Source organism: Sapajus apella, unplaced genomic scaffold (assembly GCF_009761245.1).
Source record: "Sapajus apella isolate SASKATOON/1434 unplaced genomic scaffold, GSC_monkey_1.0 scaffold97, whole genome shotgun sequence".
In the NCBI taxonomy this organism is placed as follows: domain Eukaryota; kingdom Metazoa; phylum Chordata; class Mammalia; order Primates; family Cebidae; genus Sapajus; species Sapajus apella.
Window position 1 is genome coordinate 1949297 of NW_022437037.1, and position 16231 is coordinate 1965527.

Consider the following 16231-nt stretch of genomic DNA (forward strand, 5'->3'; position numbering starts at 1 on the left):
TAGCTCACTGCAGCCTTGAATTCCTGGACTCAAGCAGTTCTTCAACCCCCCGCCTCCCGAGTAGCTGAGACTACAGGTGAGTGCCACCATGCCTAGCTAATTTTTAAAATTTTGTATAGAGACTTGGTCTCACTTTGTTTCCCAGGCTGATCTCAAACTCCTGGCCTCAAGCTATTCTCCTGCCTCAGCTTCCCAAAGTGCTGGGCTACAGGTCTGAGCTATCACATCCAGCAGTTTAAATGCCTCATGTTTAGGGCCTTTCTGAATCGGTTTAGCCATATTTACCTAAGCATCTTGTTGGCATCAGGGAAGAAAGGACTTATTTTCACTTTAGCAACTCTACTGGCTAAATATCTCTGAAAACTAGCCTGCGGACTGAGCAAACTGATGTAGAGGCGAAGGGAATAGCCCAAGCATTAGGCCTCCAGGGAGGGACAGTGAGAGACTAGCTGGGAAACCTAGAGGCAGTAGAATAAGACACTTAGGCTATTAAACCACTTGCCCTAGATGTGTTTACTATCATTTTGTAGGAAGCACATCAGATAGTGTTCAAGAACAAGGGCTTTGGAGTGAGACAGACTTGGGTTTAAGTTTCTGTCTTTTCACTCACTACATGTGAACTTAGACAAGTTGCATAATCCCTCTGAGCCTTGGTTAACTCCTTTACAAAATGACCTGCCTCCAAGTATTCCTGTCAGCTTTTGGTGAACTAATTTATGCAAAGTGCTAAAAACAGTGCCTGGCACAAAGCTTTAGTAAATGATAACTGCTCTGGACAAAAATGACAGACATTCACATAAAAGTTCTCAACCCTTTCCTCCCCTTGCCTGATTGAAACTTTAGCTTTGCCCATTCAGTTTTTCCTCCTCCCCTGCCCTCAGAACAAGGTTCTGCTTTGCTTTGTTGCATTTTTGAGCTGCAGATTTAGGAAGAGACGGAGTGAGGAGAAGGACAATAGGGACCTAGGGCAGTGGTTAGGATTCGCTGAGCAAAATTTTTAGGGGTATTGAGAGGTGAGACATACAGGAAAACCTGCTTTGTGTGAGGGAGGCTAATACAGGCAAATGATATTTTAAGACATTTATCTGTTATCTTTTGTCCCTTTGTGGTGATCAAGAAATTGATGAAAAAAATTAGTGTTATAAATGGGTAGTGGGATCATAAATTTTATTTATTTTCTTCTTTACTCTTTTCCATGCTTTCCAAAGTTTTTACAATGAGCATAATTACTTTTATAAGACGATGAAAATCTTTAATAAAAGTAGCTTATTTACCAAAAAGAAAAAAAAAAAAAGAAATTGATGAACCAGAGTTATTCTAAATTGTTTTCTATTGTTGAGTTGTTCATTTTGGGTGCAAAATTTCATGGAGGCCAAACCACATGTGAGCTACAACATGAACAGGGTTATATATTAGTAGGATTGAATTTGTGAGGTAAATCCTGAAAATCAACTAATCTCAACTTTGAATGGAACTTTAGACATCACCTAGGTCAGCTGCTCAGACAGTGCTTCTCAAAGTGTGGTCCCTGGACCAGCAGCATAGCATTCCCTAAGAATTTGTTAGAAATACAAATTCTCAAGCCTCACTCCAAATCTTAGTCGGAATCTGTGGAATGGGGCTCACGAAACTGGGTCAGATTGCTAGTACAGTGGTTCTCAAACAGAACATATAGGAGGAGGGCTTCTTAAAACCCAGTTACTTGGGCCCCACCCCCAGAGATTCTGATTCACAATGTCATCAGTGGGTTATATGAATCTGTGTTTCTAACAAGCTCCTAAGTAATGCCATATTACTGGCCCAAGGACATAAAATACTTCAAAAACTAACCCTCCAGGTAATACCGGAATCCTTCCTGCAGCAACCTTTGTAGTTGATCATCCATTTTCTGTTTCTTACATCTAAGGTCCAGGAGTCTACCACTTCATAAAGCAAGCCTTTTTAGTATTGAGCAGCTGCATTATCTTTCCCGAAGAGTGAAGTCAAAGCTTGCCTCGTTATTCTTGCCACCCATTACTCATGATTCTCTCATGGCCACTTGCAGTACCAGTACTTATAGGGCTGATTCCAGGTGTTGCCTCAATCCTCAGGTGGCTATTACCCAGTTGTAATCACCATTTAACACTTCTCTTTCAGCTACTGAAGCAGGTCTAGTAACACATCAACATCCTTTCTGTTTGTCTTTTTTAAAAGACAGAGGTTTACTGTGTTGCCCAGTCTGGAGTACAGTGGCATGATCATAGCTCACTACAGCTGTCAACTCCTGGGCTCAGTGATCCTCCTGCCTTGGCCTCCTGAGTAGCTAGGATTACAGGTATGCACAACTACTCTTGGCTAATTTTTAAATTTTTTTGTAGAGATGAGGACTTCCTGTGTTGCCCAGGCTGGCCTCAAACTCCTAGGCTCAAGTGGTCCTTCCATCTTGGCTTCTCGAAGCACTGGAATTACAGGCGCAAGGCACCATGCCCAGCCTGCATTGGCACCTTTTCTGATTGGCTGATAACAGTGCCTTACCAGTAGTTAAATTTTTCTTTTAATATTGTCAAAAGCTATGAATGACAAGCAAAGGACAATTATTGGTTCCTGCAATTGTAAAATGCTGGGGTAGACCAAGCATTGGGAAAAGATTGCTCCAGGTGCTTAAATAATCCCATTAGTAGTCTTCATCTTCTGGATTGGCTTTATTCTCAAGGCCTTTCCTCACTGAGGCAAAGAAAGTTAACTACTCCAGACTTACTTTCAATGTATGATCTCAGCAGAAATATAGGGCTGCTTTCTCAATGATTCTAGCACATGACTTGGCACAGTGGCTCATGCCTGTAATCCCAAAATTTTGAGAGGCTAAGGCAGGAGAATAGCTTGAGCTCAGGAGTTTGAGACCACCCTGAGCAACATAGTGAGACCCCCATCTCTAAAAAACAAAACCAAGCATTAGGCATGGTGGCATGCTTGCAGTCCCAGCTACTCAGGGAGGCTGAGGTGTGAGGTGGGCAGATCATTTGAGTCCAGGATGTCAAGGTTGCAGTGAGTCATGATTGTACCACTGGATGCTGGCCTGAGTGACAGAGCAAGACCTTGTCTCAAAAGAAAATAAAAAATAAAAATTAGTTGGGCATGGTGTTGCATGCCTGTAGTCCCAGCTACTCAGGGGGCTGAGATGAGAGGATCACTAGAGTAGGAGCTTGAGGCTACAGTGAGCCAAGATCATGCCACTGCATTCCAGCCGGGGTGACAGAGTGAGACCTTATTTCTTAAAATAACAGTAACAATAATAATGCTAGCACATGTCCCTTAGCTGACATTCATTGGCTCTCTTGGGTTCTATGGTCATCCTTGAACCAATTGCTTTGGCTAGAAGGGGGTAAAACGTACGAATTGGCTGGGCCTGGTCACGTGCTGAAATATTCCATTCATAGAGACCAAGAGGTACCAGTTTCTCAAAGGAAAACCACAGTGCTATTACCAGAAGAAGGGAATTGATATTGGGTTGGCAAAAAAAAGAAAAGTTATGATGCAGACATGATGCTTTTCTAAAAGGTAGATACCCAGATGCCACCTAGGGTCACAGAATTAGGGTTTCTGTATTTTTTTTAGTTTTCATTGTAAAAGACTGCCTTAGTTAAGTGGTTAAATTATGCTTGCTAAGTTTAGCCACTGTGGGTGCAGAGCCCTACTGTGGACAGAAGATTTTGAATTACAAATGGAAAACATATTTTCTACTTTCCCAAATATTACTCCGTACATGGTGGTTTTCTTATTAGTAATGCATAGAACCCACGGCTTGTGAGAACAAATTTGATGCCAAGACAAATGCTTTCTTGCTCCTGAATATTGCTTTCCAGGCCAAGGTAAGTTCAGAAAAGAGCAGTTATCCATTATGCATTGGGGTGCCTCCTTTTCTTCTTCCTTATGTTTTTTGGGACTCTTAGAGTTTTGTTGTTGTTGTAGTTTTCCAGACTTTCTTTTTTCCAGATAGTTTTATAAAGTATTTTAATGTGAGCTTTTTTTCACAGTCTTTATTCCTCTGTGTTATGTTATTACTCTTTCTGTTTGTATCAGGCCCTTAAGTATTTAATCACAAATAAATCTGCTGCTGTCAGTTTTCTTTTGGAAAAACAGCAGTCTTCTTGGGAAAGACTATTAAAAGCTGTTCTGTATTGGGCTGACATAATGGGCTCTTAGGGCCAGCAGAAGAAAATTAATTTTCATATTATGCCTGTTTCCTAAAAGCATAGAAAAGACAACTTTTATTGTTCTCTAAGATTTTAAATTAATGCAAACCAACTTCGTTTATTGGAGAAAAGGAACAGAGAAAAAACAACTTTTATTATTCTCTAAGATTTTAAATTAATGCAAACCGGCTTCCTTTATTGGAGGAAAACAATAGTCAAATTAGTTTTGCTTTAGAAAGTTAATATGAGAAATTATGTTTGGTTGTCTGGTTTCCAGAGTTAAAGATCTGAAGAGAGATGAAGTCTGACAAACAGTGCTGTAGGAAAATTATAAAAGATTTGTCCTTTGCAGTGAGACTCCTGGCTGGTTTTCCTGGGAGGAGAAATTCTAAAGCAGCATGCAGAGATACACAGAGGCAGAGTGTAGAGATGTGGGAAAATAGAAACCCCACGTCCAGTTGTGTCTAGAGCTAGGATCTTAGAGGACAGTAAGCAAGTATGAGTTTGCAATGAGGTGTGACTGCCTAAAGAGATTTATGAAGAAGGATATTCACTGTAGTCTTGCTTGTTGTCTTAGTCCATTTGGGCTGCTAAGACAAAATCCTGTAGACTGAGTAATTTATAAACAACAGAAATTTATCGTTCACACTTCTGGAGGCTGGAAAGTCCAAGATTAAAGTGCCAGCATATTTGGTTTCTGGTGAGGGCCTGTTACAACGGCCTTTGTGTCCTCACGTGGTAGAAGGGGTGAATAAGCTCTCTTGGGAATCTAATGACACAAAAGGACACATTCATGAGAGCTGAGCCCTCATGTCCTGATTGCCACCCATAAGCCCCACCTCTTAATACTATCACATTGAATATTGTGAATATATGAATTTGAACATATGAATTTTGAAGGGAAACAAACATTAGACCATAGCGCTTATAAAAGTTTTTTTTTAATCCAGCAGAAGTATGTCAATACAATATGAATCATCTGTTAGAAAGATTGCTGTAAATATATATTTCTGCTTGAAAAGGTATCTAGTATATACATATGTGTTAAGAGAAGCAGCTTCTGACAATAGCCAGTTACAGAATTGGATATATAATTTTAAATTGTCTAGTGGCCAAATTATTGAGACAGTTTACTTTTTTCCCATACTGTCTTCAAAATCTAGTATGCATTTTACATTTATGGCACATCTCGCTTCAGGCTAGCCACATTTTAAGTGCTCAGTAGCCACCTGTGGTTGGTGGCTGCCTTAGGACAGAGCAGATTTGGATCCTCAGGTAGGAAATGTTTGAAAGAATGCATCAAGGTTTTTGTTTTGTTTAGCTTTGTTCTTTAATGTGACTGTGAATCACAGTGAAATAGGGAAATGTAAAAATTTTGTGGAAAAAAGGGATATCAGGAGATGTTAGGAACGAGAATCACCACAGAAACTTTATTAGTCAGGAAAGGTAACCTGTGATTTGGTGGACTTCTATTAACTGTTCATATAAATCCCATGTGAAATGTAGACTTCAGACTTGAATGTGAAATCATTGTGTCATGGATACATAATGTGATTGACATTTTTTATTTGGGAGAAATAAGATGAGTATAGTTGGTTTTTTTTAAAAGAAAAACAAAGAGGGAATGATTTTCTGTATCATATGTTAATAGGTCAAACAAAGTAAAGAACTAAGAATTGACCACTGGGTTTAGCATCATTGGTTCATTGGTGGCCTTTGACAAAACTGTTTCTTTGGAACAGTGAGGGTGAAAATCTCACTGGACTGGCTTCAAGAGAGAATGAGAGGAGATGACTGGAAACAATGAATATAGCCAACTCTTTGCACAGGTGGAGGGAATGTTAGTTGAAAATTTGATTTTGTTTGTTTTTGTCTGGGTTTTTTAGCTCTTGTTTTATAAAGATGTTTGTATCTGCTAGAAGTGACAATATGGGAGAGTAGTGTTTTACATGAGAAAGAAAATTCATGGAGGATATGGCAGCTGCCTTACTACAGTTGAAAGGGTTTCGTATACAAAGAAATTAGGCCCACTCAGTATATGGCCCTTGGCTAGACCTAAAATCACAATGGATATGAGATATGTTAAAATAGGCTGGACTCAGTACCTGAAAGTACATTCCTGCAGTTAGTTTTGCTCCAAGCTAGGATGGTTTACTATGAGGCGCAGTAAAAATGTTTTTATCAAAAATGTCAAAGCACCTATAAGTTACAGTAGTATTTCTCAACTATTTTATGTTTTCTGCATAGTTTTGAATATAATTTTTGGTAACAAACTTGAAAAGACTCAAAACAATGTTAAGTAGGTCAGCAACAGTGATAACAGAATCACACTCCAGTGTAACAGTGACCTCAGAAGTATTCTCAATTAGTGTGCTGTTAGAAACAGGGTCTCTAGACCTATTGTCTCTAGACCAGACAGTCTGGAACATAGTGGCGTGATCATATCTCACTATAACTTCGAACTTCTGGGCTCAAGTGACCCTCCCACCTCAGCCTTCTAAGTAACTAGGACCAAAAAAAAAATTTTTTTTTTGAGACGGAGTCTGTCACCCAGGCTGGAGTGCAGTGGTGAGATCTTGGCTCACTGCAACCTCTGCCTCTAGGGTTCAAACGGTTCCCCTGCCTCAGCCTCCCGGGTAGCTGGGATTATAGGCACGAGCTACCACGCCTAGCTAATTTTTTGTATTTTTAATAGAGACAGGGTCCATGTTGGCCAGGCTGGTCTCAAACTCCTGACCTCGTGATCCGCCTACCTTGGCCTCCCAAAATGCTAGGATTACAGGCGTGAGCCACCATGCCCAGCCAGGACTAACTTTTTTTGCATACAAGGTCTCACTATGTTGCCCTGGCTGGTTGCAAACTCCTGGTCTCAGTTCTCCCTGCCTAAGCCTCCCAAAGTGCTGGGATTACAGATGTGAGCCCCCGCACGATACTAGTGTGTTACTCCTATGGTTGCCCCTCAACACTTCTTTGCTGCTTGAGCATACCTCGTACTTTGAGCAGGCTCTCTTTTATTCTAAAAGGCAACATTCCTATGTATTCCTGTATAAAAATATGCAGTCTCTTTTTGTTGCCCACTGGAGGTTATTCCATTGCTTCCACCAGAAGAAATTTGTGCCCTGCTCTACACTCTGCACAGGGTCATTTAAATTGTTAAGCTCATAATCCAATCTGACAGACACTGTAAAAGGCCTATCAGTCAGTAATCTGTTGCAGACAACAGAATCCACTCTACCCATTATAAGCAGAAAGGGATTTTGTACTGATCCACAGAATTAAGTGTGTACAAATTTGTTGGAAGGGCTGGAGAGCCAACTTCAGTCTGAGCTCCCAGGACCACTCTGCTCTGTTGTCTTCAGGAAAGGAAAGCTGCTACATCATGACAAGAAGCTAATCAATCAAGAAGCAAGGAGCTGCTGGCACCTTGACTAACTACAGACCCTTGCTGCCGACCCTGCCGGGATCCCCAGAATCACCACTGCTACTTCAGAAAGCTGGAGAATCAAGAAGCTGCTGAGTCTATAACCATGATACCCTGACACTGTCTGCAAAAGCAAAACGATACTTGTATCCCCTCTTTTGCACCACTGACTCAGTTCCAAATCAGAGTCTCTCATGAGTGCATCTGACTCGTGGAATCTAAATCACATCCAGAACTCTAACTGCAAAGGAGTTGAGGACATTTAAGTTTTAGCTTTCCAACTTTTGCAGAGTGGAAGGGTACTGAAGTAGGTATGGAGCAACTCATTCCACAGTATCTGCCATAGACAGTATCTTTCTCTAATAACAAAAATAAATGAGACATATTGATGGAAAGTTGGTCACACACTAGTCAAAGGTTTCCTGTACATGAGTGTGCTGTTGCATAGCTGACATACCCATGTGGGAACCACGTTATTGGGTGAAGAGGTAAAAATGGGCAATCCAGCCTCAGTTGGGTGAGGTAGACTTTCCAACCATAAGTGTCAGTGATTGCATCATTTCAGCACAAATGGAAGTAAGGACATAAATATCTGTCTTGCATTTTATGACCAGAGAAAAAAGTGTCTTTAGAAGCACTGCCAGCCACTAAGTATTCCCCAGTGTCAGTTCCATAGATCAAGCCAGGTTGATGTTTTGCAGATGGATTGCCTTTGTTCCTGTGCACTTGTCACAGTCCTCACAAAGCAGCTGCCTGTCAGAGACTGGTAAAGCAGTGGAGCAGGTTTCCCATCCGCCTGACTGAAGCCAACAGTGACCTCATTCAAGAAAGGGCCAGATCACCTGACATGTTCTCCCTATGCCAGATGAATATCTTTCTAATGCTTTTGGCATTCACATAGTCATGTATTCATTCAACAGCTATTTGTGGAGCACTGCTATGTTCTAGGTGCTTGGAACACACAGTGAATAAGAGGTTCCTGCCTCCTCATGGAGCTGACATTCTAGTGGAGGGAGATAGACCATGTCCCAGTAAACAAATGCATAGCTAGGATGACTTCTGACAGTGATGAGGGCTATGGAGTAGGAGGTTATAGCATATGAAGAGCGTGTGTGGGAGGGGGCTAGTTTAGATTTGGTGACAGGGAATCTGGTGTCCACTCCTGATTTGTCCACGGACAGCCAGCTGCTTGCTGTAGCCTCCCACTGCCCCAGCTCTGTGGGGGTTGCTGCTCACTTGATGGCTGCATCAGCTCCAACCTCAAAAGTGGATACTGGTTTGAAGACCTGCAAGAATGATTTATGCCTGTGTCAAGGTTGTTTTCAGTGAACAATCAGAACAAGGAATGTGCAAAATCAAGGGTGCAAGTGAGTGGGTGTAGCTTCCTGAAGCTTCCCATATTCCCTGTGGGATATAACTGAAGGTCAAGTGATCAGGGTGGTGAAGTGGCTGCCACGTTGAATGAGTCAAAACTGAGATCTTGTCTTTTTTGCTGTAGTGCTGCATTCAAGGGTCTCCCGACTAGCATTTGAGATGCCTCTTGGGCATGGTTGTGTTCTTTCCATGGTCGGTTTCTTTTTTTTTTTTTTTTTTTTTTTTGAGATGAAGTCTCACCCTGTCACCCAGGCTGGAGTGCAATGGTGCAATCTCAGCCCACTGCAACCTCCACCTCCCAGGTTCAAGCTATTTTCCTGCCTCAGCCTCCTGAGTAGCTGGAATTACAGGTGCCTGCCACCACACCTGGCTAATTTTTTACATCTTTAGTAGAGACAGGGTTTCACCATGTTGGCCAGGCTAGTCTCGAACCCCTGACCTCGTGATCCTCCCGCCTCAGCCTCCCAAAATATGGTCTCTTTTAGACTTCATAATTCGGCCTCATCAGAACTGTCTGTGGCTGCCACAGCTAGAGGAACCAATCTGGAGCTCCCAGACAAGTTCTCCGGACTGCTGTTACCTCCTTGAGGCCTTGAGGAGAGGCCTAACTGTGAAGTAGGCTGTGTTTCTCTTTACCCTAATCCCTTTGAACTCATAATACAAAGACTCAAGGTACACTTAGGGCTTGGGAGTCACAACATAGGATAGGAAAACTATGAACTATGCTTCTCAGGGCTGACTTCCGTCAAATAGGAAACCACATACATAAAAAAACACTTTCCATAGGAGTGTTTTAGTGCTCAGGGATACCCCCTCTCCTCTCCTGCAGGTCCCCTGCCCCCAGAAAGCACCTCCACACTGAATCATCCTTTCTCCCACCTTATTCTGGGATATTTATCCTAGAGCCTTGTTAAATCTCCCTATTGCAGTATTTGATGTTTTGAGAGAAGCCTTGTTCTCTTGATGTCTTATTTTTCATCTGCTCCCTAGGGAAACCTCCTGATCTGTACTCCTCATTTGCCCAGTGCTGCCATTTCTCATGGGTCCTGTGCTTGGTAGTCTTGCATGTTCATCTTTGCAGTTTTTGCTCGGTAGTCTTGCATGTTCATCTTTGCATCTCGGTAGTCTTTGCAGCTCTTCTGGGTTGTGTACCTTATAATAATGTGAGTGGAACCACCTTGACTCCCTTCTGCTCTATCTGAGCAATGGTTGGGTCTTCTTTTTTAGAACCTGAGCTTGAGGTCTGGCCTCAGGAAATGGAAAGGGTACAGAGGCAGTAGGAATGTGCCATCTCTTCTTACCAATCCCATGTTTTCCCACCAGTCCACCTAATTCCCTGTTCCTTGCTGTATCTGACCCCCTGGAAGGGCTTCCCTTGAATTACCAGCCTTCACCCCCACTTCAAGGCAAACACACCCTTCCACAGAGGATCTGAGTAGGTCAATGTGATATCCCCTGACTTGTGGCCCTTCTTTGGGCAGGTTCATGTGTACTTTTGGTTAATGTCTTTGAAGAGATCCAAGTGGCTCGTAAGACATACTTATCCTTCTCTTCCTCAGCCTGTTTTCAGGAGGTCACGCTTTCTCATTAGAAAGCTGACGCAGTGAAAAAAAGAAGAGGAAACCCTCTACCCGGTCCCACCTTTGCTGTCATTCCTCACCCCTCCAAATCAAACCTAACCAGGCCTCCAGGGCATGCCAGGTCATTTCCTTCACATTGTGGGAGATGTACAGAATCTCAATGATCTCTTTCAGTTTGTCTACACTTAACCATATGTAGCAGGTCTCAGAGTTCTAGCATGGAGTTTGGCCACACTCTTGCTTCAATAAGTTGTCTTCTATATAATGAGCTATTTTTTGCTTTTTTCCAAGAGTTCCAAGGAGTTAGGCAAATGAGCACTTTTTCCACTTATTTCTGAGAAGTTCTTCAACTGCTATATATTTTAAATAGTGAAAAGATAGAGATAAAATATGTCAGAAGGTTAAGAGGAACATATATTTTTTTAAAATTAGAAAGTTAGGACTAGAAAAGATAAATGAGTAAATGGATGAAAACAGTGATGAGACAAAATCTGAACAGTTTCTGAAGTCAAAGAATTAGATGAAAGTGTAAAGAAAGAACTCTAAGAGTAAAGTATGGCAAAAAGATAAAATTAAATGAGAGAAAAGATTTAAAATAGCTAGCATTCTAAATTTTTAATAAAGTCTTACAGGGATAGGAAAGAACATGCTAAGACAAATCATTTTAATATTTAAAGATTTAAAAGCTAAAAGAATGTAAATAATGTATAAGGATATCTCATTCTGTAATCTTCCAAATGAAGGATGCATGTATATTTACTGATGTAGAAAGATGTATAAAACCTCTAGTTTAGGTAGAAAAGCAAGCCACAGAACATTGTATAGTCCAAGCATATATGTTGCATAAAAGTTTGCAGATAGACAAAAGAGTAGTAGGAAGCCAAACTGCTAATGAAGAGGAAAGGGAGTGGGGTCAGGGGGTGTCATGGACATCGTTAGTCAGTTCCCTTAGATGCCCTCAGGTCCCTTTACCGTTCTGTGCTCTTTTTCCCGTCTCCAGTTCCATGCACCTCCAAGCACTCACAATGGGGACTCGTGGGCAAACTGCCCTTGCACCCCTGCACCCCACATATGTAGAGAGCTTGAAGGACATGGGCCTGTACATCAACCCACCCTTACTCCCACCCTGTGGCCCTCAGCCAGTGACTGAGGCTGCAGGAAATGAAAGCCTCGCTCCTTGTCTCAGGTGGGGACAACTCTGAGGTGTCAGTTACCTTGTGCAGCAGTGCCCCAAATATAAAGCAAGCCACATATATGATTTTACATTTTCTAGTAGCCACATTAAAATTCACTTTAATAATGGGCTGGATATGGCATTCATGCCTGTAATCCCAATACTTTGGGAAGTCGAGGTAGGAGGATCACTTGAGCTGAGGAATTTGAGACCACTGTGGGCAACATAGGGAGACCCCTGTCTATACAAATAGTATTTTAAAAAATTAGCCAGGTGTGATAGTGCACACCTGTGTTCCCAGCTACTCAGGAGGTTGAGGCAGGAGTATCTCCTGACCCTGGGAAGTCAAAGCTATAGTGAATTATGATCATGCTAATGCACTCCACCCTGGGTGGCAGAGTGAGGGCCTATCTCAAAAAAAAAAAGATTTTTTTTTTTTAATTAAAAAACATCATTCTAGATCAGGCACGATGGCTCACGCCTGTAATCCCAGCACTTGGGAGGCCGAGGTGGGCTGATAACAAGGTCAGGAGTTCGAGACCATCCTGACCAACATGGTGAAACTCCATCTCTACTAAGAATACAAAAATTAGCTGGGCGTGGTGACACGTGCCTGTGATACCAGCTACTCACGAGGCTGAGGCAGGAGAATCACTTGAACCCAGGAGGCAGAGGTTGCAGTGAGCAGAGATTGTGCCACGGCACTCCACCCTGGGTGACAAAGGGAGACTCCATCTCAAAAAAGAAAAAAAAATCATTCTAACAATGTATTTTTATCATTCAACATGTAATCAGTGTGAAACGTTATTGAGATGTTTTAAATCCATTTTTATTTGTAGTAAGTCTTCAAAACCCAGTGTGTATGTTACTTCACTTTGGATGCCTCCATTTCAGTTGCTCAGTAGTAGCTACCCAGTTGAAGAGCACAGCATCAGTCACATTGAAGCTGTCCCTGCATAGAGCTCTACCTGAAACTCAAGTCTCACTGGGTTTCTTCTTGTTCCCTGTCCTGCTTCCTACACTCCCTTATCAGTATCTTTTGAGAGTACCACTTAATAAATCTTCTGCATACAATATTATCTTTGTAATTAAAATGAATCTGGAAGATTCAAAAGAAAGAAAAAAGAAAATGTCTTATCCTGAAGCCCAGATTTGTTATTGTATCACTAAGGCAACCTTAAACTCTAGTGACATTGGGTTTTAGAAAACTTGGGGTTCCTTTGGGTAAAGAACAATTGATAGCACAGCAGAACCCTGATTTCTTGCCCTTTGTCCCAAGTGGGAGACTTAAGCCTTTGATGTCTATCTAGTTACTGCCAAGATTAGCGGCCTGAAGGCAGCTTAGGGTGAGATTACCTAGAAGTCTGGGTCAGGTATGCAGTATGTGGCTTCTTGGGCCCAGGAAAGGTGATGGGGGAAGCCAAGTCATCATTTATAAAAGGAATACCGGAGGGACCTGGCAAGAGATAAGACAAAGGGGACAGGTAGGAGGTTATGTGAGTCTTGAATCCTTCCTGTGTTAGGCACAGGTTATTAGACTGACTTTTTGGGGGTTTTTTATTTGTTTGGTTTGTTTTGTTTTGTTTGAGGCAGTCTCACTCTGTCACCCAGGCTGGAGTGCAGTGGCGCGATCTTGGCTCACTGCAACCTCTACCTGCCAGGTTCAACTAATTCCTCTGCCTCAGCCTCCCAAATAGCTAAGATTACAGGCGTGAGCCACCACCACTGGCCTGTTTTGTTTTTTCGATTTTTTAAAAATATGCCTATAGCCTTGGGTCTAATTGGCATCACTATAGAACATTTAGAGTGGGCAGTGCCTATCTGATTCCAAAGCCCCAGCCTATGTGGAGTCACTTTTCTTGGCATCCAGCCTCACAGCACTCCCTCCTCATGCATAAAACCTTTCTGAACCATTAGGCCTTTTGTCTTTTCACAGTCTTTCTTTCTTTTTTTTAAATTCACTAGTGACTCTAGCCAGAGATGTCACAATGTTTCTTAAGAAGACATTATAAAGAGTCCCCTTTTGACCAAAGTGTTATATAAGATTGCTTTTATTTTTATTTTTCCATTTCCAAGTAATTGGATTTTTCTGGGTTGTTGGTCTGTCACTTGAGGTAGAGGTGAGTGAAGAGCCCTGCTAATTGGCTCAGAAAATAATTCCAGTCAGAAGGAGCGTGATGCCTGCATTTCCTATCAGAGTAGCCCCATCATCCTATAACTGCCTTTTCCACCTTCCTTGATGCATCATCAGAGAAAGGAGCAGACACATCTCAGGAATGCATTTCTCAATTTATTCCCATGAACAAGCCTTTATTAATTCAGCAAGCACTTACTGCTTATATACTATATGCTATGAACTCTTTAACTGTGGCCTTTGATCCTTGTTTCCCTGTTGTTGCCAGTCTAGGCCCTTTTTATGGCTTTTCTTGGATTTTTAAATTAGGACATAAACCAAGTGCTCCTGAACTGCCCCAGTGATGGCCATGAGGTTCTACCACCAGTGATTCTCCAAAAGCATTCTAGACATAGCTTACCTTACCAAATTAATACTGCCTTTTAAAAAATAAGTTTGTGATTGTTCAAATGCTCACTGGGCATCCTTTTACTTTAGACTGTACTGACTTAACTCATTGCTGAGGGATGTAACCGGACTTGGATGGGTCCATGGCCCAATGCCTTCCTTTATGCAATAAGGTCATATGTGGTCTTAGTGGGACCCCTAAGTCTTAAGGGTGCCTCAGTGTTGCCCTCCTCCTTGCTTACCAGTGGGGCTGCCCTTGGAAAGGAGGGGCAGAGCAGGCCAGGGATTGGCCTGCAGTTCTTCTCTGTCTCAATGCTTTTCCCAACTCTTCTACTTCAGGACAGCAGCCCAGCTTCCAGGCCCACTGATGGATCCATTAACGAAGGGGCCCTGTGGGAGTCAGATGGCACAAACCCTTCTGTGGAAAGCAAAGTCATCTCTCTCTTTCGGCATCCAGCCCCTTCAGACATGGCCAACAAAAGAGCCTGAACTAGAGTCCCAGGTCAACCTGTAAGTAAGTAAAAGAAGCATCATCTCAGTTTGGGCTTATGCTCACTACAGCTTGAAATCCCTTAATGTTTAGGAAGAATATACTCTTTACTTTGTGGGGGATAGCAGGGAGGGAGAGAGGAGTGGATGTTTGGTTGGGAGACTGCATTTCTGTTCTTCCTTGTGTATTTAGTAGTATTCATTGAGCACATACTCCGTCCAGGTCCTGTGTCAGACATTATGAGCAAAATAGATTCAGTTCCTGTCTTCAGTGGGCTTGCGCTTATGGGATAGATAGCCATTAATCAAATAATCACACAAATATTAACAAATTGTAGTAAGTTCTATGAAATGTGCTGCCTTGATTCAATAAACATTTACAGAATGCCTTCTGTGTGTCAGCAACATACTGGGGATATTAGAGGATAAGACATTTTATCTAAATTTGAATATAAATAGTTTATGGAAGCAAAAAAAGTTCCAATGTAATACAAAATAAATTGTAATCATAACTAGAATAGAATTAATACAACAGTAGACTCTAAGGCCTGTAGGGTAGTAACTGTGTTTTTATGTTTACTCCTGAGTCCCCAGGTCTTTGTTATGGTGTATGATAATACTCATTGGATAAATGAATAAGTAAATGAATAAAGATGATATTACAAGAGAGGGGTGCTTAGCTTTGCAGGGGGAATCAAAGGCAGCCAGATGCAACAACATGATTGACTTCAAAACAAATAAGATGCCTCATCAGTTCAGTACAACAAATACTTGGATGCTTTCTTACTGTACTCAGTGCTTTTGTGAAGTGAGTTCCTAGGTAGGGTTATGGATCAGAATCACCAGTGGGACTTAAAAAATCATTTATGCCTGAGACCTGCCCCTCAAGATTCTGATGCAGTAGATCTGAAGTGGGTGAAGGAGGACACTTTGTCTGCCCTTAAGGAACTCCCTGCTTATCCAGGGAGACAGACAAGTCACCAGGTCATGCCAATGATGCTGGAGAAGCAGCATGAATAACATGCTAAAGGAAACCATCACCTGCTGGAGGACAGGGAAGAGAAGGGATAACAGTTGAGCTCAGCCTTGTAGCATGAGCATTGATCAGGCAACAGAGAGAGAAGAAGTCCCCTTTAAATCGGAGGATGATACAAAGCAAAGGCTCACATGCATGAGGATGTGTTGATAGGCATTAACCGACAGTTCTTAAACTGGATTGCACGTGAAGATCACCCAGGGTAGCTTTAAAAACATAAAAGTCTGCCCTGTCCCTCTGTTAGAAACAAGAGCTCAGAGTCGCAAAGAAAACGAATACTCAATTAAAAGGATTTCTCAGCAAGTCAAATTTACTTCTGCAGAAGGGTGCTGCTCACCCTCTCATCGCTGGGAGAGCACACCGAATGAAGGAGGGAAGAGGTTTTTATCCCTAACACAGTCCCTGCTTCTCTGTCCTGTCCCCATTGGCTGGAGGTAGACCACACAACCTAAGCGAACTCAGTT

The 16231-nt window shown here is 42.1% G+C and overlaps 1 protein-coding gene and 1 long non-coding RNA gene across 3 annotated transcripts in view; both read left to right on the forward strand.

Annotated features, from left to right (window-relative positions):
• Positions 1 to 16231, forward strand: part of GARNL3 (GTPase activating Rap/RanGAP domain like 3) — a 178357-nt gene that overhangs the window by 5229 nt on the left and 156897 nt on the right. For both annotated transcript variants that reach the window (XM_032257295.1, XM_032257294.1), the window contains exon 2: positions 14582 to 14752. In XM_032257295.1, coding sequence (XP_032113186.1) covers positions 14610 to 14752 — 143 coding nt within the window. In that variant the 5' untranslated portion in view covers positions 14582 to 14609. The remainder of the gene's footprint in view (positions 1 to 14581; positions 14753 to 16231) is intronic.
• LOC116535868 lies at positions 36 to 7665 on the forward strand. The gene is made up of 2 exons (XR_004262378.1): positions 36 to 76; positions 7532 to 7665. It is a non-coding gene; the product is annotated as an uncharacterized LOC116535868 (long non-coding RNA).